This window comes from Physcomitrium patens, chromosome 2, assembly GCF_059467195.1.
Source record: "Physcomitrium patens ecotype Gransden chromosome 2, ASM5946719v1, whole genome shotgun sequence".
NCBI lineage: Eukaryota > Viridiplantae > Streptophyta > Bryopsida > Funariales > Funariaceae > Physcomitrium > Physcomitrium patens.
Window position 1 is genome coordinate 13,405,056 of NC_143411.1, and position 27,384 is coordinate 13,432,439.

Consider the following 27,384-nt stretch of genomic DNA (forward strand, 5'->3'; position numbering starts at 1 on the left):
AAATATTTATACAAGTATGCATGATAAAGAATATGACTTTTAGCTTCTTCTTTTTATCCTTCTACAAGATCTTTTGTTTCAGTTTTTATATATGAAGATTTTAAAATCTTATTTTGTTCTAACAAAAAGTCATTTTTTAGGTTCCACATAATTATATTATATCGACAAGATACATTAACAAAAGGTTTTTATATCTTGATATAATTTCTATATAATAAGATATATTTTTGTTACTCAACTTATTGTTGTTAGAGCCCATATACAAGACAAGGATTCAAGACTAAGAAGTTAAATTAGCTTGACATTAGAACAATAATTAGATACAAGACAAGAAAGTCTTGACTAGACCACAAGAAGTAAGTTGTTAAAACTGAGGATCTCCTCAACCTCAACTCCTACATATACTAGGTCTTAGAAAGCTTCTTAAGAAGTTTCTATGAAGCTTGGGAACAAAGCAAGCCTAAGATCCTTCTTCAGCAACTTCCTAAATCATCTAAAGTCTCCTCGAACCTTCTAGAATCTCCTATGACCTTCTAGAACTTTCTTAGAATCTACTAGAACCTTTTAAAACCTTCTAGAACTACTTAGAACCTTCAAGAGCCTTCTTAGAATCTACTAGAATCTTTTAGAACTTTTTAGAATCTTTTAGAACCTTCTTTAATTGTATGTCCATGACATTACCTCCTCTTCTAGCTTCGAGGTCTTCAAAAAGTAATATTGCAGCAAGCTAGTATATGCTCAAGAAGTTGAAGATCTGTCACATGGTATCTACTATATATTCTAGTTTTTTTTTACAAGGTAAATGATTCATAGGCCCTTGTAGCCATTGATAGTACCTCAAGCTTTCTACTTGTGACCAAGCATGAACTTTGGTATCTTTATTATGGAATTGTCCTACAAACACTCCTTCTGGATGTCCTTCATAGGTAGGTTCTACCTCAAACATAATTCCTAGTGATCTATTACTAGGTATTATTTGACATCTTTGTGATTCAAGAAGCTCTTCATCTTGAAGTCGTCTGCATAAGCTACTTGGTTGAGATGGTATGACCGACAAGGCATCTATCTCTTAACTATCAATTTCATGTAAAATAGATAAGATCAAAAGAATTTAAATAAGCTATGGTCATGAATACAAACTATTGACTTATACTATTCTAAATATTTGACAATAACTGCCACTTCAGAGGTTGCATCTTCTCTTTCTTTATGAGGCCAAGAACTAAAAATCTTTATATTGAAGCCATCTTACTAAGCTACTATTCTTTATTTTGCTACTTTTGGTCTGGATGGATGTTGTTGATGGAACCTTTGAATCTTCATTCGTGTATTTATAAGGTTGCCAACTAATTCCCACTTGCAATCATTGATATCATATCCGTGCCAATGGACCAAATATTCAAGCCTTCCATATCTTATCCTTGAATCTAATATTTCTTCTACTTCAAATTCAACATGATCATTGATTTCAACTATAGGAGGTGGTTGTTGTCTTTGACCTAGTATGTGCAATTCTTTATACCTTTTCAAAAGTAAAACATGAAAGTCTCGATGAATCTTCATAAATGAAGGTCATTCCAAGCGATAAGTTACATAATTAATTTATTTTTGAATCACAAATGGTCTCAACCTTCGGTTGTCTAACTTGTCACATGGCCTGTTAGTTTTTATATTGCACCGAAGAAGCCATACTTTATCACTAACTTCGAATGGAAGATGTTCCTTCCTCAATTCATCTGCCACTAGCTTATAACATTGTTGAGTCCTTTCTAGGTGAGTCTTTATGGTTGCTTGAAGTTCGGCCATCTTCATAGCAAGCTCTTCTATTACTAAATTTATCAACTTTGAAGGCTCTATCATATCCAACTTTAGATGATGGTTGTAGTTTGAATAGAATGGTGTTTATTACATAGATGCATGAATTGTATTGTTATATGCAAACTCCACCAATGATAAGTAAGAAGTCCAATTGTCTTGTTGATAATTGATGGTGCACCTCAAATATTGCTCAAGAATTTGGTTAAGCCACTCTATTTGGCCATCAATTTGAAGATAGAAGGTAGAAAAAAGGTTGATGTCAATCTTAAGAATCTTAAAAAGTACCTTTCAAAACCTTGATACAAATAATGGCCTACGATCCAACACAATATCATTTGACAACATGTGGTAACGATCTACATTGTCAATAAAGATACTTTCCATCTCTTCACCAATAATTGACTTCTTACAAGATATAAAATGTGCAATCTTGGTCAATTCATCAACAATTAGGAAGATACTATCAAATGAGTTTGATGATGGAAGATTTGTAATGAAATCCATAGAAATAGATGACCATGGTTGTTTTGGAATAGAAAGGGATTGAAGAAGTTCATATGGCCGATATCAAGGATTCTTTGACCTTGAACAAGTATCACATGATAGTATGAATTTTTTAACATCCTTCCACATTTTAGGCCACCAAAAGTTTCTAGTCAAAACTTCCAAGGTCTTGTTGAATCCAAAATGTTCAGCTGTATGAAAATCATGGCATATTTGAAGAATGTGTAGACAAGTTGGTCCTTAAAGAATGAACAATCATTCTTCAAAGAACAAGAAGTTGTCTTCATACTTGAATTTAGAAGACTCTTCAAGAAGATTGTTGGCAAGATGCTTGATACAAAAAATAAGAGGATCCGTATTTGAGGCTTTACGAACCTGATGAAGAAATGATAAATCCACAGGCATTGATTGATACATTGATTATTCAAAGATGAAATTACTCACATTTTAACAAGGTTATCCATTGTTGATCATATGTTGCCTCACCTTCTTTTGATTCAAGGTAGAAACGTCTTGATAATACTTCTGATAATCCTTGTTGGCTCTTAAGTCGATATGTGATGCAAAAATCAAATCATGATAAAGATAAACTCCAACGTGCTTGGCAACCGTTCAATACTCAGGCTCACACAAAGTATTTAAGATTCTTGTGATTTATATATACAGTCACCTAATGAGAGGTGTCTTCAAAAAAGTGGCACCATTCTTGGAAAGAATCTACAGTAATAAGTATCTCTTTATTGTGGATTTTGTAGTTAATTTTTGTCATTGAGAATTTTTTGGAATAGAATACAATTAGATGAAGTTTGCCATCTTTTCCACATTAAGAAAAAATTGCTCTCAATGCAAAGTCTTAGGCGTTGATCTCTATAAAATAGGACTTGTTGAAATCTGAATGTATCAAAATTGGAGCTATTACAAAAGTATCTTTTAAGCTTTGAAAAGATTCTTTTATTTTGAGGCCCTAGTCTAATTTTTACTTGTATGTCAACCATATAAGTGGAACAATAATCTTGAAATAATTCTTAATAAAAATCTTGTAGAAGTTTACAAATCCAAGAAAGCATTGGACATCACGTACAATTTTTGGCTTTGTTCAATCAATGATTGCTTGTACCTTCGTTGGATCCATAAAAAGGCCTTTGTTAAAAATAATATATCCAATAAATTCAATTTAAAATACATGAAATACATACTTCTCTAGTTTTATATATAGCCTAGATCTTTGTAGTTTTTTCAGTACAAGATGGACATGTTTTTTGTGATCTTTTGGATTCTTAGAAAAGATCAAAATATCATCTAAATAGATCACAACAAAGTCATTGAGATACTTGTAAAATATGTCATTCATTAAGTATTGCAATATGGCTAGAGCATTGGTAAGTCCAAAAGACATGACATTGTATTCAAAATATCCATACTTGGTACAAAACGTTGTCTTCCATTCATCTCCTTCCTTAATGCATACCAAGTTATATGCACCTCATACATCAATCTTTATAAAGATCTTAGATTTGCTAAGTTTATCAAAAAGTCCAGATATCAATGGCAATGGATATCAATTTTTTACTGTGATTTTATTAAGATCACGATAATTCACACATATTCGTAAGGATCTATCTTTCTTCTTTACAAATAATATTGGAGCACCAAATAGTAACTTGGAATGTCAAATAAAATTCTTAGATAGATTTTTTTCAATGTATTCTTTTAAAGTGACAAGCTCATTCAGGGATAAATTGTAGATAGATCCAAACAGTGGTTGAGCACCTTCTTGAAGGTCAATTGCACAATTGTAAGGGCAATGCTTTGGCAAGAAATCTATATTTTTCTTTTCAAATAAATTTGTAAAATCCTTATACGCCTCTGGAATTATTGTTGTAGCAACTATAAGTTTTGATTGTGGATTTGTGTAGACAGAAAATATAGTACCTTGTTTGGCTACCCTCACAAATGTTCTAGCTCTAATAAATAAATGTTGTTTAAGTTTTTGCTTGTCAGGTGTTAGAAGCTTTTTCATAGATCTAAAGATTCTATGATCTACTAAAGAAAATTTTAACTTTTGTGATATCCAATGTATCTATAGATTGTATTTTTTAAGCCTTGAGAGTCCTAAAATGATTGGACTTGATAGTGATCTAATGACATTGAATACTACTTAATTTCTATAGTTGTCAAAGATTATTTCTAATAGAATTTTTTCATGAGTGATGTCTCCAAAGAATAAAGGTCATCCATCTATTACTTCTACATGTACGGCTTTGGATTTTTTGATCGTACAAATTTTGTGTGATCTAGAAAATTCTTCATCAATAAAAGATGCAGAGGCTCCGGACTCAAGTAATGTATGATAATCTAATTTTATAACTCTTAATTGTATAGATATAGTAAAATAATAAGAAAGATTGGCAAAGATTACAAGACCTTTTTTGGTTTGTGATAGTGAAGAATCTAGCCGGACGGGGCTGGACACCCTTATTTTCTTGCAACGCTTTCAATGATGTAGCCACACTTTTTATTGGATATGTACATTGGCATTTCTCTAAACAATTATTAACCTTATAGCTAAGTTTTTTGTAATATAAGCATAGGCCAAGTTTCCTTCTATATTTTTTTTCTTGCTTGAAAAGACGTTTGAAGCAAACTACATCAATTTGCATATCTTTTATTTCCAATTATTTATTTAAATTGGGTGGTGAAGAAGTTGCAGAATAATTGGTATATAGATGTGGCATAATTGAAGAATGTTTATCTTGTCGTCATTGAAATAAATGGTTATTACACTTCACAGCTTGACTAATGGCTTCATTGAGTGTTAGACAATGTGGCATATACAACAATAAGATGTTGATATCATCTCTTAATCTTCAATAAAATTAGTTCATCAATGTGTCTTCTCTCTAATTTATATCACATGCTAATTGTCAGAAATTTAAGGCATACATTGATGCAAAGCACGTTCTTTGTCAAAGGCTTCAAATTTTAGTTGTTGAAAGATGAATCTTATCATATTCACCAAATGCTTCTGCAAATGCTACCAAAAATACTTCAAAATTACACAATATAAAAAAATTCTTTTCAAATAATGGGGTGAACCAAGATAAAGCTTGATTCGAGAGCAAGATTTCAACCAAACCAACATGACATGCTTTAGTGGGATATCATTGAGATTGAATCAAGGTGATTAATCATACTTGGTTTACAAAGTCATGAAATTTTGAGCAGGTGCCATCAAACTTTTTTGGAAGGCTGATCCTTGGTTCTTTTATTGTTATTATTGTCAGATCATTGTCTTGAGTAGATGCACCTTCTATGTTTGAAGTAGACAAAGTCATTTGAGAATTTAAAACCTTTATTGCAATTAAATTTGACAGTTGAGGCATTCCAACTCTTTGACCATTATGTATGGTCATATATATTTCTTCATTCTACTTTGACAAAGTCTCTATCCTAATCCTCAATGCTTTAAGAGCATTAATAATAGAATCTAATTTGATCTCTTTAGAGTCTGTTATATTGACTTTTCCACCTTTTGCCATAGAAAATCAGAGAAACACATGCCTTTAAAAGAAACCAAAAGAATATTAAAAAAAGAACAATATTAGTCTAAAGGAAGGTAATCTTTAACGTCTAAAATGCTATAATACTTCCAAGAAGATAAATAATCCACTCTCTATTAAAAAAGACCAAGCTCCTAAGATTTTTCTATGATAGTCTTGACAAACTATTAGGGACCATATATAAGACAAGGATTTAAGACCAAGAAATGAAATTAACTTGATATAGGAGAACAACTGGATAGAAGGCAAGAAGGTCCTGAGTAAACTACAAGAAGTAAGTTGTCACAACTAAGGATTTCCTTAGCCTCAACTCCTATATATACTAGGTCCTAGGAAGCTTCTTGAGAAGTTTTTATGAAGCTTGGGAATAAAAGAAGCCTAAGATCCTTCTTTAGTAACTTCCTAAATCATCTAAAGCCTCTTAGAACCTTCTAAGACTTCGTCTCACCTTCTAGAACTTTTTTAGAATCCACTAGAACCTTCTAAAATCTTTTGAAACCACTTAGAATCTTCAAGAGCCTTCTTAGAATCTATTGGAACCTTCTAGAACCTTTTAAAATCTTCTAAAACTTTCTAGATTCTTCTAGATTTTTTTAGAACCTCCTTCAATTGTATGTCTATAACAATTGTCAATATAAATATGAAAAGTACATACAAATTTAAAATACTGATTAAAAATCTAAATAAGAAGTTCAAGAAGAAACGACAAGAACTAGAATAATTACTTGACTACAAGAATAATACTAGAGAGGTGAGCTAGAGCTCCAAGAGGTGTGTTGTTGATACAAAAGATCTCCTCAGTCTCAATTCCTATATATACTACAAGCTAGGAAGTTTCTCAAGCAGCTTCTACAAGCTTAAAAACTTCTCAAGTAGCTTCTACAAACTACAAAGCTTCTCTAAAACCTTCTACAACTTCCTAGTGTATGTCCTTGATATCACCTCCTCCCCTTTTAGCTTTGAGGTCTTCGAGAAGCACTCCTATTACGAGTCGGTACCAACGTAAGAAGTTGAAAATTTTTTGCATAGTATCTACAATATACTCCAATTGTTGTTTGCACAGCAAGTAGTTCATTGGTCCTTGTAATCAATGACAAAGTCCTACGCCTTTGATTTCCGACCAAGCATGAACTTCTATGTCTTTATTATAAAAATGCCCTACAAACACTCCTTTGAGAAGATCACCATAGGCAAGTTCTACCTCAAATACAATCATTAGCGACTTGTTACTAGATATCTTCCATTGTCTTTGTAATACATGCGGTTCTTCATTTCAAGGTTGTCTTTGTGAGATATTCGATTGAGAGGATATGACTGGTATAGTATCTATCTCTTCGCTATCCATATCAGACTAAAAAAATAAGCACTAAATATGGAAGAATGGGCTTAGGTTATAGATTTATAGTCTTATAACTATATCTTTTAGAGGTTCCTTCTCTCCCTTCTTTGTAAGGCCGAGGATTAAGAGGCTTTAAGGAGAAGGGACTTCACTAAAAAAATTTCATCAAAAGAGCTTCAGTTTCTGAGGATAGCGTCAATGAAACTCTTATACCTTTTGCGACGCATTGATAAGATTTTCCGCTGCTTCCTATGTGTATTTATTGATATCATAGCTACTCCAATGTACTAGGTATTTCAATTTCTCCTACTTACGTCATGAATCTAGTACCTTTTCTACCTTGTATTCCTCGTGGTTTTCAATTTCAATATTAGGTGGTAGACATTGCACTCTTCCAAAAAAAGATGATTCTCGATAAGGCTCCAATAAAGAATCATGAAAGATTGGGTGTATCTTCATAGCAGCCGATAATCCCAGACGGTACGCCACTAGATTGATTTGCTTCTGGATGATAAATGGTCCCAATCTCCGGTAGTCCAACTTATCACATGACCACTTGGTTTTGGTATTCCATCCAAGCAGCCATACTTTATCTCCAATTTTGAAAGTAGGTGCCTGATTCTGAAATTTATCTACAGACGCCTCATAAGCTTCTTGGGCGGTTTGCAATTGAAGCTTCAATGTAGTTTGAAGCTCCGATAGTTGTTTTGTAAATCCTTTAGTTGCCAAATTGTTATTGGTTAATGGACTCAACAAATCAATCTTTGGATGATATCCATAGTTGAAAAAGAATGGTATTTATTGAGTCGATGCATAAAGGGTGTTGTTATATACAAACTTGACTAACAATAGATATGCAGTCCAATCATCTTGTTGATAGTTGATGCTACATCGTAAATATTGCTCCAAAGTTTGATTCACTCGTTTTGTTTGGCCCTCAATTTGACGATGGAAAGCGGAAGAAAGCTTGATATCCACCTTCAATATTTTAAAGGTCTATAATGAAGTCCATGGAAACTGAAGACCATGGCCAATGTAGAATAGGCAATGGCTGAAAAAGACCATAATGACAATGTCGAGGATTCTTGAATCTTGAACAAATGTCACAAGAGAGGACAAAATCCTTGACATCCTTCCATATTTGGGGCCACCAAAAATCTCGAGAAATAAGTTCGAAGGTCTTATTGAATCCAAAATGTCCCAGAGTTGAGAAGTCATGTTGAGATTGGAGAACTTGGAGTCATGCTGGTCCCTTTGGAATATACAATTGCTCCTCAAAGTATAAAAGATCTCCTTCTACCTTGAACTTGTCATTATTGACAAATTATATGATATCAAGGGCTATAGAATCCCCAATAATTGCAGTACATACCTAATTGAGGAAGTTAGCATCAATTGGCACTATAGCAGAGCAAAACCTAAATTGTTCTGACTTCAATAATGTTGTACACCGTTAATCAAATGCTGCTTTTCTAGCCTTTGGCACTAGATATGATCTCCTTGATAATACATCGAATAGTCTTTGTTGCTTCATAGATCGATAAGTAATAATAAAATCAAACTTGGATAGTAACATATTTCATCTAGCTTGATGACAATTTAGAATCCAAGCCGACATGAAGTACTCCAAATTCTTGCGATCCATGTATACGGTCACCAAATACGCAGCTCCTTTAAGAAAGTGATGCCACTCTTGGAAAGAATCTACTATCGCAAGACATTCTTTATCATGGATCTCATAGTTGATCTTGACAACAGAAAACTTTCGAGAGTAGAATGCAACCGAATGAAGCTTCTCGTCTATGCCTATCTATGAAAATATAGCTCTCATAACAAAATTTGAAGCATTGGTCTCCAAATAGAAGACCTTTACAAAGTCCGAATGTACCAAGATTGGAGCCATAGTGAATGCCATCTTAAGATCTTGAAATGCTTTTTCCACTTGAGGTCCTCATTCGAGCTTGTCTTTACATGTCAATCAAGTGAGTAGAGCAACAACTTGAGAATAATTCTTGATAAAGACCCGATAGAAATTAGCAAAGCTAAGAAAGCATTGTATATCTCTAATCATCTTTAGAACTTCCCATGATATGATTGCTTCCACCTTCTTAGGATCCATCTTCAAGCCTTCCGTAGTTGCAATGAATTCTAAAAATTCCATCTCAGTTCAGTTAAACAAGCACTTCTCCAACTTGGCGTAAAGTCTTTGCTTGTGGAATTTTTCATCGACCAAATAAAATTGTTTCTCATGCTCTTCTACATTCTTGGAAAATATCAAAATATCATCTAAATAGATGACAACAAAATTGTCAAGGTGCTCTCAAAAGATGTCATTGATCATGTGTTGAAAGACCATCGGAGCTTTGATAAGACGAAAAGGCATGATATTATATTCAAAATGGCCATTCTTTGTACGGAAAGTTGTCTTCCATTTGTCTCCTTCCTTGATTTAGATGAGGTTGTAAGCTCCTCTTAGATCAATCTTTGTAAAGATCCTTGCACATCCAAGTTGCTCTAGAAGACTTGATATCAAGGATAATGGATAATGATTCTTCTTTATCACCTTGTTGAGACCTCGATAATCCACGCATATTTACAATGAGCCATCTTCTTTCTTCACAAATAAGATTGGTGCCCCAGCTGACGACTTTGAATGACAAATGAAGTTCTTAGCTAGATTCTCGTCAATGTACTTCTACAACTCCGCTAATTCCATCTGAGACAAATTATAGATTAGGCCAAAAGGTGGTTGTGCTCCTTCCTGCAAGTCTATGGCACAATTGTATGGTCGATGCTCTAGTAGCATGTCTGCATTTTTCTTTTGAAATACGTCTTTAAAATCCTTATATTACTTTGATATATTTGCTGTCGAAATCTTCTCTCCGCTAGTTGGAGTCGCATAAATGACAAACGGTGTGCCTTTCTTGGACGATGTTATAAATGCTCTTGCTCCGATAAATAAGGGTTTTTTGATTTGGGATCTTCTAACAAGCTTACTCTCTAAATATTTTATAGAAAATGTCATCCTTCGTAACCTCCAATCTATGGATGGATTATGCATTTCTAACTAAGAAAGACCAAGAATAATAGGGTTTGACGGGGTTCTAATAATATTAAAAAATAATATAAATATTATGGTCTTTAAACATCAGCTCTATACGTTCTGATTTATGGGTGACACTACCAGATAATAAAGGTCATCTATCTATTACTTCTACATGAACAAGTTTAGGTTTTTGTATTGGAAGAATCTTGTGATGTTTAGCCAATTCTTCGTCTAAAAAATAAGGAGATGCTCTTGAATCTAATAATGCTAAGATTTTTAGTTTTTGAGGGCCAAAAGATAGATGAATGATAAAACAATGGATAGGTTGAGTAGAAAGAGAAGAACTTGATTGTTATTGTGGTATTAAATTGTCCAATCGTACAATCCCTATTGTAACTAGGCATCTTCATTTTCCTGAATAAATACTCTTTTTGTCTTGACAATGTGTCGATTTTGCTTCTTGGAGGAGTTTCCAGCTCTGTGGCCTTCTTTACTACAATACAAGCATAGTCCTTATTCCATATGTTGCTTTTTTTCTTCTAGAATTAGGGATTTGACATGTACCATGTTAATTTGCATGTCTTCCACCTCTAAATGTGAATTCAGGTTGCTTGCTGACATATTTGGAGTGTGATGAGCCATATGTTGTCTTGAGTGTTGTTCTTTGTGACATTGGAATAGGTGATATTATTCTTCACAGCTTGGCTAATGGCTTTGTTGAACATTCATGGATCTGGAAGAGATAATAATAAATCCTTCACGTCGTCCGTCAAGCTCCAATAAAATTGAATCATCAATGCTTCCTCATGCCAACTGATGTCGCATGCTAATTATTTGAAATCTGATGAATAGACTCACGCGGAGCATGCCTCTTGTCGTAGCGATCGGATCTTTGTTGTAGCCCATTATGCCTTATTATATTCATCAAATGCTTCTGCAAATACCTCCAAAAAAGTTTCAAAGTTGTTCAAAATTGATGATCTTTTCTCAAACAAAGGAGTAAATCATGATAGAGCTTGTTCCGTGAGTAAAGTTCCAACTAGTCCAACACGTGACTCCTCTGTCAAATAGCATTTGTGCTGTAAAGCTGTTATCAATCTAATTTTATTGAGAAAACCTCAAAACTTAGAACGCGTACCATCGAACTTGTTTGGAAGGCTAATTTGGGGCTCCTTTTGTTGTAAGACCAACTGTCCTTGTTGGACTAGAGGCAAAGCTACTTTTCTTAGTGTTGAAGCTTGAGGCTGGTGAATCCTCAATTTTGCCATCCTCAATGCTTCATCATTATGAAGTCTTGCAATGATTCCTTCAATCTCTACAGTTCTCTGTGATAACGTAGTAAGAGCATTCGTAATAGCATCCAACTTGGACTCCGAACTTTCAGTTATACTAATATCTTGACCTCTGACCATTCTAAGAAAAGGAAAGAAATGACTCTACAAGAAGGCAGTATTGGTTTAGAGGAGGGTACTCCGCAACCTCTAAAACGCCTTAAAATCTTCAAGAAGAGGAATAATCCACTCTCTCCAAGAAAGATAAGACTCCAATATTATAATAGAAGAAATATCAGTTTAGAAGAGGGTAATCTGCAACCTCTAAAATGCCAGCACCTTCAATTAGAGGGATAATCCACACTCTAACAAGAAAGAACTAGCTCGGATATGAAAGATGAGTGTAGTTTCGACAAACTGTCATGAATTTAGAATACTGACTGGAAATCTAAACAAGAAGTTGAAGAAGAATCCACAAGAGCTAGATTAATCAGATGAGTACAAGAACAACACTACAGAGGTGAGCTAGAGCTCTAAGAGTTGTGTTGTCGAGACTAAAGATCCCCTTAGTCTCGGCTCCTACATATACTATAAGCTAGGAAGCTTCTCAAGTAACTTCCACAAACTAAGAAGCTTCTCAAGCAGCTTCTACGAGTTAAGAAGCTTTTCAAGCAACTTTCACGAGCTTGAAAACTTCTTAAGTAGCTTCTACAAACTACAAAGCTTCTCTAGAATCTTCTAGAATCTTCTACAACTTCCTAGTATATGTCCTTGACAATACCATATATTCTAACTCCACTAAATATATGATTATAAAATCGTTTTTGTTCAAATTCCAAAAATTTTCAATTATAAACTAAATTGGAATAAATGACATTATTAAAAATGTGTTAATCAATATAAGTTTATAAATAATAAAAATAATTATTAAAAAATATTTTATTGTTAATTTGATTATATTTTATAAATAAAATTATTTTAAAATATATATATATATATAATTATAAATATATAAATATATATATATATATATATATATATATATATATATAAATAAAATTTGAATGTCCATTTATTCTATTAAATAAAAACTTACATTTGATTAATTCTTATATCAAGTACCATGATTTTGACATGAACTAACAAAATTTATTCAAATTTGATAAGAATTCTATATTTATGCTATTTAAATATAATTCAACATACATTCATTTTATAATTACATATTTTAACTAGATGCAACAAATGCAATTTCTATACATTCTTCCAATATTGATTTCTTCAATTTCTTCAATTTTTCATAAGTTTCAATTAATAGTCTATAATTAATTACACTATATAAATACTTTCTTCTTCATACATTATACTTTTTTATTCTTACATTAGATATATCAAAGTTAATTTACTTTCATTTTAAATTTTAATTAAATTATAGCTCTTAAGCTTTCACATTCTTATTTTTAATATATATATATATAAGAAAAATATATAATTTATATATATATATATATATAAGAAAAATATATAATTTAAATATATATATAAGAAAAATATATAATTTATATATATATAAGAAAAATATATAATATATATATATATATATATATATATATATATATATATATATTATTTATTTAATTTTATTACTATGAAAGTAATACATTTACTTATCTATTATACCTATATTTTTTATATTTTTTAGTATTAAAATAATTATATTTATATATATCTTATAATAGATAATATTTTATGCTTAAATAAATATAATATCAAAAAAATATAAATATATAATTTATTTTTTTAAAAAAAATAATAAAAATTTGAATTAAGTAAATTTAAAAAAAAGAATTATAAAGAAAGTAATATTAAATACTACAAATTTGGAAAACTTTTGTATATTTCAATAAAATAGTAAAAGTATAAGATATGAAATATTTGTAAAGACTATTTTGATATTTTTATTAATTAAGATGTGAAACATATATATATATATATATATATATATATATATATATATATATATATATATATATATATATATATAGAATGTTATTATTATAGTTTAAAAAAAAAAAAAAAAAAAAAAAAAAAAAAAAAAAAAAAATTGATCTATTTTAATTTTAATAAATCATGAATATATTATGAAATAAAATTTAAAATATATAAATATATAAAAAAATATTAATTTTAATTTCTCTTGTATTTATAAGAAATATTAGAAAAATATTTTTTTACAAAAATTTAATTCTAAAACATTTAAATAAATAAATAAGAAAATAATATTTTTAATGTTAAAATTAAAATTTTATGTTTAATAAAATAAAATAAAATAATTTTCTAAATATGTACATATGTATAATTGTATGACATTTATGTAAGATTGTAATATCAAATTAGATAAACTATGTAACCTAAAATTTAATCATTATTACTTTATTTTTTTGTATCAACTTATTGATTGATTACAGTAGTTTTTTATTTTAATTATTTTTAATATTTAAATACCATAAAAAATAATACAAACCTAATTAATTTCCAGCAGTAAAATTTTAGGATGACTTGTTAATATAGTTTTTTAGAGAATTATTTAATTAATCCACTATTTTGTTACATCAACCTATCTAAACAAGAATCACATATGAGGGATCCAACTCCTTACAAATCAAACAAATATACAAATATAGAGTTTATAAAGCACCTCCAATACAACAAATTCTTAAAGCACACTCACAAAAAAAATAATATATAGATCATTGTGATTTATCAATATATATTTATATTGACTCTCAAAACTAATTTAATGAATAAAAAAAACAAATTTTGGAAAGCCATACTTAAAAGGATATTGATCTTTTTGCCAAATTGCATATTGTATAAGATGCACAACCAAGCTAACTATTTCTTAAAATCTAATATAAAGAATTATAGAAACAAGAGAGAATTTAAATTTCAATTGAACTTAGGTCTATTGACTTAGTTTTGTAACCTATATTTATGTGCAAATCAAAAATTTGTCCATAATTCCTTAAAAATTAAAAAAACTTGGTGTGAGCTTTGAATTATGCTTTAAAATTTAAATTTTTTTTATTTTCCTATTTTATGATAATTGAGCATATTAGATTAGGATTTATATAAGTAGAATTTATTTTTATAGAATTTTAAGGATTACAACCTTTGATGGTATAAGTTATAGCTTAATTCCTTGAATTAGGTTAATTAAGATTAAAGTGATAAGAGTCACAAAATTAGAATAGTAACTTAGTTAGTTTTAATAATTTAGAGGTTGTTAATCACTACTATGAAGGTTAACTAAAAGCCTATTAGTGGACCTATAATCATTTTACATGATTTAGAATTAGTTAGAATTATAATTCTCTAAAATATTTAGTGAAGTTTAGCAATGATAGTTTTGAGCTTTCTTCCAAATTTGACAAATTCAAGTAGCATGGTGATTCTTCTAATTAATGGGAGGCTTTTTAATCCAATGCTGGCACTGGATTCACTCCATGGGGCGAAGAAAACAAGATCAACACCCTCTCCTTCAAAATACAAGTGAAGCAATGAAATTCTCATTTTGAAGAATTTTACAAAAAACTACCAAGATCCTATAAGTAAAAACTTCCATGAAAATTGCAATTGAGCATGGATTGAGGCATGTGAGTAGTTGATCTTAGCATAAAAAGGTATTTTGCTGCCCTCAATTCTTAGGCGTTATCAAGGTACCTTAGCTTTCATCTCTCTTTAGCCCCACTTTACTTTTATCTTTACAATAATTTTTAAATTCCATATTTCAACTTTCAAATTTTAATTTTTAACTTTTAACCTTTAATCTTCTCTCTTTTACTTTTAACTTTAACTTTAACTTTTATTTTTAACTCATAAATTTTATTATTAACTTTTAACTTTTAATTTTTAACCTTTACTTTTAATTCAACCTTTAAGATTTTTTTACTTTTACTATGAATTAATGGTTATGATCGAATTTTTAACACTGCTAAAGAGTGATAGAATTGAAAGAATCTTGCACATGCTTCTACAATTAAAGCATTCCTTTGGCTAGTGTGAGATACTCATCTAATTTTTGTCTTGTAAATGCCCATACATTCTTAATTGAATTTAGGTCAGGTAATTGAGGAGACCAAGTAAATACATCAAAATTTTGTATTGAAAACCATTACTTGATTGATTTTTCATTATATTTAGGATCATTATCATCCTAAAATATGACAAAAAATAGATTGAAATGATACCATTAAATTTTCTCTACAAGCTCATCTTGAAGAATGCTAAGATATAAATCTTATTTCATCTTTTCATCTATTTTGCACATGTAACTTATGCCATGAGAAGTCATTCAACTTCACACTAAAATTGCACTAAAAAATTATAGTTAGCTTGATTACACATCTTACCTAATTAATAATAAGACTACATAGCTACCATTACATAAGCAAGCAACCTAGATTATAGGGCCCTAGTAAGAATGATGTCCATTCCACCTTTACCCTACTACCTCTTATAATCAATACTCTTTAGTAATAATATTTTTTATTGTAATAGATAATATTAATTAATAAAGAAAATATTATAATAATTTAAGATTTAAGTAGAATATTACAGCCAATTTCAAAAAAAAATTGTATGAAAAATAACTCTATGTTATATTGTAGATCTAAATAGATCTTGTATCTACATTCTTATTGTTTTTAATTTTAAGCACCTTTTTAATAATATAGAGGCACTTAAAAAAAATTATATATTATTTGTATAGATTTTTAATATCTATGCAGAAAATAAATTTAAGTAAAAAATTCACATATGGCTAAATTTAATAGATATATTACTAAAAAAAACATACTTTAGATTATAAGAAGAGATTTGAATTCAATAAATGATGTTTTAAGAAATATTTTATTTTTAGAGAATTTTATGAAAAAAAAGTAAAAAAGATAATAATAATAATAATAATAATAATAATAATAATGATTAGAATTGGTTTAATTAAAAGACTTTGTTACAGTCAATAGAAATTTTATAATATTGTAGAAAAGAATAATAAAAATATATGATAAAAAAATCAGATTTTATATAAAATTATATTTTTGCCTGGATAAAAAATTATTAAAAATATTTAAAATATTAATATAAATTTAAAAGATGTATTAATTTGTTAGAATATTTGCAATGAAAACTATCTATTGATTTTAAAATTTTAAGATGAATTTATGTTACTTCAAAGATATTAGAATTAAATCAAAAAAAATTAATTTTGTATTTTAAGAAAAAATATTGGATTTTTTTTAATAAAAAATGCATTTTTACTAGAATCTATATAAAAATTTTCAAAGAGCGCAATACAAAAGTATAGACAAGAAAATTGATTTTAGATATTTAAGTTATTTTGTAATTGCTAAAACAAAAGACATCCAACATTATCATAGTTCGAGCTCTATAATAGTCTTGGATTCAAAGTTAGTGATTATGATGAGTTAAAACACATATGTTATGATTTCTATTAGTTTTAAAATGAAAAACACGGTGAAAATTTAAAAATAAAAGAAACCACTAATTTTTTCATGAAAAAATTTTAAAAAATTAAAAATTAACAAAAAGTCATTGAATTTCTAAACAAAATACTAATTAAGCCTTTGTTTTATATGAAATCTAAATTTGAATTTATGATATGGCTTCTAGAAAGGTTCTTAGATTAATTCGATTATATATTAAATTTAAATATATATATATATATATATATATTAATATATATTAATATATATTAATATATTAACATGGCCAATAAATCTTCAACTAAAGATATTTCTAAAATTATATTTAAAAGAACTGATGTTTTATTTTTTTAAGAAAACAATAAGATGCTCTTAAATTATAAAAAATTATTTTATGTTTAATATTACATACAAAATTTATATTAAAACAGTATAAAAAAGACTTCTATTGATGTTTATAGAAATTACATATTTAAATAAAAAAAATATTATTTTATTAAATATGTGATATTATTTTAAAATTTTACATAATTATATTATGATCTAAAAGCTAAATTTATTTGATTCTAAAATAAGATTTTTAAAATATTAATAAAAACATCTCTTAGAATTTCTTATTTTTAGCTATGAAAAAACTTAAATTTTATAGTAATTTCTTGCAATGATAAAAAAACATAATAGTAGCTGGTATTATTAGGTCACTTATCAAAATAAATATATTTAAAGGCGTATATGATAAGGATATTTTCTATTTCCTACCTTATAAATATTTTTAGAAAAATACAAGAAAATATTATTAATTTGTTATGAATTTTTAAAAAAATTATAAGTATCTCACTTATTAATAATATTAAGAAAGACAATTCTATATTAGGTGTAAAAAGAAATAAGGACAATACATTCTACCTTGTAGACAATGTAAATATGTTTGTCTCATATTTGATATAGAATTTAATTGATAAAAATTAGTTACATAATAGCAATTCTAAAGCTCATTAAGACTACTATGGGAAAAAAATTGAATGGGCCCATACATTATGTAGTAATATTAGCAATTTTTTCAGGACTTTTTATTATCACTTTATTCTTAAAATAAAAACCAATTTTTTATTAGTAAAATAAAAATAAAAATATATCAATTCTATTTAATAAAAATATATATTAGAAATTAAGTCATTATTTTTAATATTATTTTCTTTCTATTAATTTACTTATTTATCTCAAAACAGCTAAGGTCTTTCATAACTCTTCAAAAAATTAAGTTAATAGAAAAAATCTTTTAGAATAAAATTTAATCCTTAGCACATCCAAAGTTTTTTAGAAACTTTATTGCAAATCCAAATAAAAACAGATGCTTAAGAAAAATTGACTAAATTAAGTGTTACAAGCCTTTCTCTTCAAATAGCCTTAAATACATTAAGATATAGAATATTATTTGATATAAATTAATATTAATTAAACTATCATTACTAAAACAATGGTGGTTGGATTTAGCATGGACCTTAACCAATAAGTAATAATAGATTAATAGTTTCAAAAATCAAAATAAAATAAAATAAAATAAAATCTTAAATAAAGATGGTTAATTTTCACCATTTGAAACTAATCAATTTATTATGTGATATTTGGAATAGGATTATTTAGTAGGATTATTTCTTCTTGTTCATCATATATATATATATATATATATATATATAGATATATATAGATATATTTCATCAAAAAACCTTGTCGAGTACATAAAAAAATACATTAAGCTAATTATATTTAATTATTATTATAAATTTAATTTTTCTTCTACAAAATAATATCATTTTAGAATAATTTGATTTTTTTGGAGATAAGTTAATAATTAATAAAATAAATGATAAATTGAATTAGTATAAAATAGTTCTTAAAAAAATTAAAATGATAGATTTTTTAAATTTTATTTGATCTAATATTTTTTTCTGTTATAAAATCAAAATCATTTTTTAAAGTACAAGCATTATAATTAGTATTAGTAAGTTCTTTACCAAAAATATTCTAATTGAAAGAGCTGTGTGATTAGAATATCTTTAATACCATACTTTTGAATCTTAGTAGGTGAATTACTGAATATAGTCATTTAAGATGGAATCAAACATCACCATCTTCATGGCATTAATATCTCTTGGAGCTAAGACCAAAAAACTTTGTCGAGTACATAAAAAAAGAAGTTTTATAGCTCAACCTTCTAACTTTTTTTCAAGAAGTATGATATTGTTTTTTTTATAATGGAATTCCAAATTTCTACAAATTGACTTTCATCTAAAGTAACCTCGAGTTATAATTCTACATTTGAGTAGTCTCCAATAAGTTCAAAACCTCTTTAAAGATCCAACACTTCTTCTAACTTAGGAAGAAGCTTGGTCCAATTATCATATTCTACTTGATCTTGGCTATATTTGGATCTTCATACATTATTGTTTTCTTAAAACTTGGAAATGTCTACTTCACTATGGTAGTGCTTCATTAAAACTTTAAGATTGGATTGGATTGGATTATGTATCTTGACAAAAAATCAATTATAAGCAGTGATCTTCCAACTTTCTATTCAATACATAAAAATTGAAGATTTTATTTTATTTTATTTTATTAGCCTTTTAGTTTTCATTGTCTACAAGGCATCAATCTATTTTATGGTATGGTTAGTGAATTATATTTTGATTCTATATTATATTGTTTGATAATTGGTGAAGATTACATGTTATATTATGCCAAACTTGGAAGAAAGTTACTTTAAAAAAATGTTCTTCCTACTTTAGAAAATCTCATAGGTGATATTTTTTCTAAAAAGTCAGCTTGCTTTCAAGTAAAGACTATCTACAAATCCCATTTCTAAGGATTAGATGTTAATTTATATAGAAGAGGGTGGCCCACTCCTGGATATTACAGGCACAATACCATTTCCAAAATCTAAAGAAGATGGTCTCCTACTTTGGGGGTAATACAAGGAGCATTGGGTGTTAAGATGAAGACTAATTTTTTCTTTCTATGAATTAACTACCAAACCCTTGTACTATATGAGCCATTTGAATTTAAAGAAATAATTATGTATTTAAAAATGAGGTATAGAATAAACTCTTTGCTAGAAGTCTAATTAAACACAAACAAAACTGAAAGACAACTAAAAAGAATCTGCTTGTGCTCAGGTTGCTAGATTTCTGACTAATTGAGGACCACGGTTTTTGCCATATTCAATTTTGTGATCCAAACGGAGAGTGTCCTCGAATCTTTACTGTATTAGGTACTATCGTCGATAAAGTCGAATCTATCTTGAGAAAACTTGGTCTACTCCTGCAGTGAGACTTAATATCCTCACTCATTTTCCATTCCCAGTAGTTTGCCTGCTCTCATCTTATATTCCATTTTTCCGTTAGTACCAACCAGAAATGCAGAGGAGCTATGAACCACAATTATTGCGAGGAATAGATGCTCGTTTGAGTACCAAAGCTCTTCTCAAAGAATAAATGACACTTCAACATAAGTTAATTGGGCTTATCACAGTGTCCAACTCTCTTGCTACAACCGACTTTGTGATCTCCTTAAATCTCTTGCGGGGCATAAACGATGGACAGAAATGACTCCTTAATCACTAAGAACGACAAACAGGGCTTGATCACTTGATCGCATCATCCTGATAGGCGATCATCAATCACAGCAACTAATGAACAGGAAGACCGTGTTTGATCAAGGTCTCTGCAATAACCTTCCTAGACTGATCACAAAGCTCATCGGCATTTTTACTGCGGATAGCTGGGTGGACAATCATTTTCACAACGCCAGGCCGTAATGTATATTCTAAACCATTTGGCATCAACTTGCCTGAGCCAATTAACGTTATAGGTACAACTGGCACACCTCCCTTGGCCGCCACAGAGAAAGCTCCTTTCTGCGAGAATGCAAAGACAACCAAACCGTCATGAGCCCGCTGCAGTGGAGTAGTACCCGTGCATTAACTTTGCGAGTGCAGGTGACTATCAACACACGCAAGCAAAATTCAGTAACTCGTTTCAGACTTTTCAAAGCCAATTCAAGAAAAAGTATTAAATGAGTTCCCAACATGAAGATTCGGACAATTGCAAAGATGATCCGTAATGAAAAAACATATCTAATTTTGAAATTTAAAACTTAAACTACATGAATTATTTACATAAATCTCTGAGGTTTCAACGGAGATACAAATTTGTTTTATAAATTGACTGTAATGAATGCTTCTGAACAGAATACGCTTAACAATCGTTAAGAAAAGGAAGGCACTTCCTAGACAAGTTGGAGTAGATCCAGCATGACATACCTTGAAGGCAGCCATTGCTCCATCCGTTGTCCTTGTGCCCTCAGGGAAAAACAGAACAGACACACCTTCTTTAACCAGCTTCATGCAGGTCTTCAGGCATTCCTGTGACCACAGACCACACCTTCAGAGACAATTGTAATCACCGCTCTAATTATAATTACCCCATTCTAGAGCCAACAGTGAATTCTCAAGTGCTCAATTCCTACGTAAGCCATCGAATTTGTGCGGACACGAAGCCTTCTTATTCCGTACATTAAATGATGTGTTCACTACTGAGCTACTACATATCGTTTCGTAACAAGTTAACATTACCACTTTGCGCTCAAGTAATTGCATAGCCAGAGATTAAGCCAGAACTGCATTGCACAGACGTACCAATTGACTCCTCTTGTCCATACGCTTTAGGGGAATGTGGCCCGTCATGTACATGGACCAACCAATAATCGGAATGAGAAAATTGCTGGTCTTGCTAATAAACTTAAATGGTCGTCCTAATTGAAAGAGTGTATAGATGTCCAAAAAGCTTTGATGATTGGCAACATACACTGCACCCTCATCAGATGCTGGAAGATTTTCCCAACCTTCAATCTCAGTTTTATAAAACAAAGACGTTGTCAAAATTGCCCACACCTGACACCACAAAGATAAAAACAAGTTTTAAAATGAAATCCTTCTTCGACAAACACTAATGTCACTGGGAATTATCATGTTAACGTGATTCATGTGCAGATATTGAGGAAGAAGTAGACTATGCACAAGGAAATAAGTCCTTGAATACACACCAACATTAGTTAATTGTATAAAATTATGACTTTTGAATAGAAACGAGCTCAAGGGATTTTTCAAAATGCAGACAAGGATCAGACCTTGTTCACAAGGTGCTGAGCTCTTCTACGTTGCTTGTCGAGTAAGAGTACGAAGGGCTGTAATATCAGCATGACTACGAACAACGGTATAGCCACCGCAAATGTTGTCAGATAGAATAAGATTGCTCTCACCTTCTGAGCCAGATTGACATCTGTGCAAAATTCAATAAAAAATAAGTGGATCCATAGTCTACAATTCCTTCGCTGCAACAAGAAACTATTCACAATGAGGGCACACGAATGAGCTGATTAGAACCCATAAATCGTGTAAGGATATCTAGTAAGTTTTACTCACATAAGCACGTGGATATAAGGGATCCATCGAAGTAAATTCAAACTACTAAACCCAAAAAACAGTCGAGAAAGATATCTCACCGTCCAAATTCTACCTGAAGCAGGAGGCGCGGCTGCGTCTGGCTCGAAGGCAGCTCCTCCCTGCGCCGAGGACGCTGCTGCCGCGTGGCACCTAATACCTGCATTCCGGTTGCGTTCTTCGCAGACATGCCCAAGGTGATATAGGACCTTATGATGAGCTTGCAGCGCGAGAGAACCCTGCAGGGAAGAATGGCTGCTGCTCAAGCTAACTTGGGTGACGGATCTTGTCCCTGTCAACGTGCAATATCACAAACTAAGGCTCAAATACCCAAACTCAAAACCTACCGCAAACAGCAAAACTGTGGCAACAGAATAATTCTGGTTTGAACATTCAATGTAAGAGGCTTGCAACAACTGGTTTCAATGCTTACGCTGAGTCTATCGGAAACGTAATTGTCAGAGAGCAACTATACCTAAGCCAGACAACGGCCGGGACGACTTTGAGGTAGAATCCAACCGCGAAGCCCCAGCCAGCCCATATGCCGCAACCAAAGGTTGTCTAAAGCTCTCGCTTCTCGAAACTATCGAAGGACGTGTTATTCCGGGACCTACCCTCCCGGTCCTGCAGGCGACCATCATTTCTCCAAACTCCTAGTGCAACCTAACAACTTTGAAGAAGACCAAAGTCTCAGAACAGTGAGGCCAAAGCACACAACCGATGGATAGAATCACCAACACTACGGAGGCTCCTTCCTTCAAGAAAACATACAATGAAGATTGATTCAGTTCAGCCCGCCCCTCAACCTTCACATAACGCTCAACTTCGATTCTACCTTCTGTTCAACACATTTTACCACCACCAGGAGTGCTCAGCCCAACCGTGTGCTTCCTCGTTGAATTTTCACATGACCGCCATATCTGCTAGGTGTACTCAAACATGAACCACAACTTCCAAAGACGATATACATTCACTCTGTCAGGCTTCTCAGTAACAACTTGTGTTCTGAAATGTTTAGGGCTACCTTAATCTCGAATCCTCATGGATACTAGGAGCGTTTGGTGGAGGACGGTGATTGGTGATGGCATATCAGCATTTGGCAGAATATGCTGTTTCGTTTCCTACCTGATACCCACCTCTTAGTCCTAACATTTCGATGGTTTGATCTCCTAAACTTGTTCTGCGAAACTCACGTGGCTTGTTTTCTCTTTACAAAGCTTCGTAAACACAGGTGAGTGTGAAAATGTGGACAAGCAGATTTGGGCAATATTACTCGTCACTCAAACCTCACAAATGAGCATCAGTTTCGGAGATGGTTGAAATTGGAAAATCATCCCCCACAGTGAGAATAGCGGAGGTCGTCATCCAGATTTGATGGGTGGGATACTGCAGCTGTCCATCGGACGGCGACGGAGCAAACCAATCCTTGGCCACCGTTTCGTTACCAGAGTTTTGTGGGTTGCCGTGAGTTCTCACACGACAGCTGGGGCCAAAACACGCCGTTTATTACATTAAAAAGTTCAGCGTCAAAATCAGAGTTGTATACGACAGCTTTTCAGTTGAGGGTTAATGGCAATTTAAGAGTGATGCAGTGTAGAACTTGTCCCTGCAGAGAAGTTGGGGCCTCCCCAATGCTTTCCATTTAGAATTGAAGCTAATTTTTTTAAAGGAATGTGCTGAATAAACTTTGAACAAAAGTTGAGATCACATCAACTAACAAAAATGGTATGTTATTTATTTTCCCAAAGCAATCCTCAGTACTGGGACCATGCCTTAGTTAACATTTTACACCTCAGGACTTTTTTAGGCTTCAAGTTTGTTGACGTAAGGCAACCCTAAGAGAATAGAAACTTCGAACTGAGCAGACATCACAATTACAAAGATTACAAGCCCACCCAGGTATTTCTTTCTGATAGAAAAATATTATTATTATTATAATAAAAAACCATACAATCTTAGTCAGAAAATGGAAAGTTCTCCTCTTGTCTTTGGAATCACGGTGTTTCTAATCCTGCATCAGTTCTATCTTTGCAGTGTTGCGCAGCTCAGTCTGGATTCGAGAGCACCGAGAAGCATTTATTGAATACTTGATGTTCGGAAATTGTGAATATGTGTCCTATTTCTACAGTTTCTTTCTATTTAATACTGGTTACGTATTAGATTGGGCGCCAATGAAATCCAATGTCACAGCAGCATTGCAAACGAGACTTGTTCTTCAAATTGATAGAAAACTAGCAAGTTTGATCGATAAGTGAAGTGCTCCGAGAATAATCACCAGAATGTCAAGTAGGCTTGCACTGTCATATTTGTGCGAGATTGCAGGTGACCTTCTGGCTGAGCAGATTGGACATGGTTGGTGTATGAGTGAGAATAATGCAACTAGCATTTATGATTTGCACAAGAGGTTTCGCCAGTGTAGCCTACGACTTGAAAGAAAACAGTGTACAGGCGTGTTGAAATAATGTACTAAATATCCCTCTTCAATGGGTCTTCTCAAGCCTCACAAAGGATGGCAAATTGATGCTAAATAGGTTCTCTAATTTTCTTTGTTAGAGAATTATATTATTATACATTGGTGTAGAGAAAAAATAAAAGATCGGGTTGGAATTTTTCCATTGTGCTACATATCTAACACAATGTATTTTGTCCATGGTCTAGTGAATGGTGATTACAAAAATCTTCAAGGCATGATATATTTCAATACATTTTATAAAATTAGCATCTAATTTGGTCTAGACTAACTATCTCACTAAGTGAATAATAAAGATTGTTACTTAAATAAAAAAACCAAATAAAAAATAAACAAATAAGCTAAGGTTAACGAACAAAAATAAATTGAACTACCAAGTTACTAGTATATCTTATAGAACAAACTAAAACTATGTATATTTATCCTAAATAAATGGATAATAACAAATATATTTGATCATTGAAAGACATGCATCATAGAATAATTTCAGCCATAGGATAGCCCTTGGATGAGTTACTTACATATAAACTAAGTGAATTAAGGCATGAATCATGTTAAACATCTCAAGATTTCTAATACTTTTTTTATTATTAGCAAACATAGAAAATATACATTAAGAGTCTCCATTGGCAATTGAAGATATGGAAAGAGGGATTATGACCATGCATGTTGCTTAGAGAGAGTTTAATAGAGTAGCAAGGTGGGACTGATTATATATATTCCACTATACTTTTTAAAAAGAACAAATTCTAATAAAGTGTCAATGTAATTCAAATATTTGCTTAGAAAGTTACTTTTATAGATATATCTGTAGATTTTTTTCTTATAGTGATTAGTTGAATGAAAATTCACCTTCTAAAATGTACATGCAAATAAAGTGATATTTAGTCTTTAGATGTTTAATTCGTGTATTAAAGATTGGATTAAGTGTGATAAAGATAGATCTTTAGTTATTATAATAAAAATAAAGATCCTACATAGTGGATATTTGTATTTTCCAAAGATTCAAATAAATGATTGGACTTGATGACTCTATAGAGATTTTCAATATAAAAGTACATCAATTTAAGTAATAACTTTAGAAAATAAACAAATTTTTGAATAGCTTCAGATAATGTCTTACATACAATTTTAGTAATATTATTTGATATCTTTAATTATCTTTTGTTATACCATTGGCCTAGATGTAGATATAAAGACATATCTTACAATTAAACAAGTCTTTGAATATCTAAGATAATCCATATCAATATAATCTTCAAAAGTAAATTTAAGAGATTAATAAAAGAATATGTGATAATCAAAGATCTTCTTTATGTATTTTAGAATATGCTTGGCAACATCTAAATATTGTTGTTGAAGCTTGGCCATAAAAGATAGAACAATTGTAACAACATAAGAAAGGTTTAGATTGATATTATTAGAAATAGTGATTTATTTATTAGTCTATAATATTCAATGATATCTATTGCAAGCATTCTAATCTTAGATTAGATAGTCAATATTTTTATTAGAAGCTTATACTCTATTTTGTAATCAATCATACCAAATTCAAAAAGCATCAATTCTAAAAAAAATTGATGCAAAAACATATCTTTATCATTCTAAATAAATTCTATTCTAAAGTATTTTGTATTTCACTAAAGCCTTTTATCTTGTACTTCAAATAACATTGTTGTTTGATAGTAGCAATACATTCTTTATTATTTCCAATAATTAAGAAACCATCAATACAAAGCTATAAAATAATATTAGATGAAGCTTTATAAAAATTATAAAAATTTAGATAAAAATCCCTCATTATTTAAATTAAGATCCTCAAGTAAAAATCAATCTCTTGATACCATATATGTGGCAACTACTTCAACTTATAGATAGATTTGACTAGCTTTTATTCCATATTTTTATGACTTTTTTTAGCAAAACCTATTGATTATTGCATGTAAATCTATTCTTAAATGATGTCATTAAGAAATGTTATAACTATGTCCATATGGTTGATTGGCCACTATTTAACTATAACAAGTATAATAATGGTATCAAGAGAAGACTACCTAACTACATGAGCAAATATGTTGTTGTCAATTCTCTTGTGTTAATATAAATTTCTTATAATTTGTCTAGCTCTGAGCCATGTCAAAATAGGACTTTGAGTAATATAAATATACTTTGTTTTATAAATACATTTATATGAGATGGTCCTATAATTTAGTAGTAGTTCAATAAACTTCCAAGTTTTGTTGCAAATAAGAGACAAGTTGTCTCTAACATAGTTGCAAACTATTGTGGATCCCAAAGTTCTTCCTTAAGTATAATATCATCACTTAAAAGATCAAAGATTTTAATAATATAAATATTAATTTTATATAGAA

At 30.5% G+C, this 27,384-nt stretch overlaps 1 protein-coding gene across 2 annotated transcripts; it reads right to left on the bottom strand.

Annotated features, from left to right (window-relative positions):
* Nucleotides 1-20,522: 20,522 nt before the first annotated feature.
* LOC112278702 (1-acyl-sn-glycerol-3-phosphate acyltransferase CHLREDRAFT_174358) lies at nucleotides 20,523-23,552 on the bottom strand. 2 transcript variants are annotated; one of them, XM_024512346.3, is made up of 7 exons: nucleotides 23,378-23,552; nucleotides 23,018-23,212; nucleotides 22,619-22,834; nucleotides 22,230-22,381; nucleotides 21,739-21,993; nucleotides 21,364-21,465; nucleotides 20,523-20,958 (listed from the first exon to the last, which is right to left on the bottom strand). In XM_024512346.3, exons 2-7 carry the CDS (start codon nucleotides 23,181-23,183, stop codon nucleotides 20,731-20,733), a joined length of 1,119 nt encoding a protein of 372 aa, XP_024368114.1. In that variant the 5' UTR covers nucleotides 23,184-23,212; nucleotides 23,378-23,552; the 3' UTR covers nucleotides 20,523-20,730. The 2 variants fall into 2 exon arrangements, with proteins under 2 accessions (XP_024368114.1, XP_073396497.1); XM_073540396.2 differs by lacking the exon at nucleotides 23,378-23,552 and having other exon boundaries at nucleotides 23,018-23,316.
* Between the last annotated feature and the right edge of the window lie 3,832 nt (nucleotides 23,553-27,384).

What these genes read in the sequence shown, in the direction of transcription:
- LOC112278702 (XM_024512346.3), bottom strand. Translation starts at nt 23,183, where the DNA reads ATGATGGTCGCCTGCAGGACCGGGAGGGTAGGTCCCGGAATAACACGT. An exon ending in AGCCGCGCCTCCTGCTTCAG is followed by an intron (nt 22,382 to 22,618) that starts GTAGAATTTGGA and finishes AATTTTGCACAG; the next exon opens with ATGTCAATCTGGCTCAGAAG. An exon ending in CTCAGCACCTTGTGAACAAG is followed by an intron (nt 21,994 to 22,229) that starts GTCTGATCCTTG and finishes TTGTGGTGTCAG; the next exon opens with GTGTGGGCAATTTTGACAAC.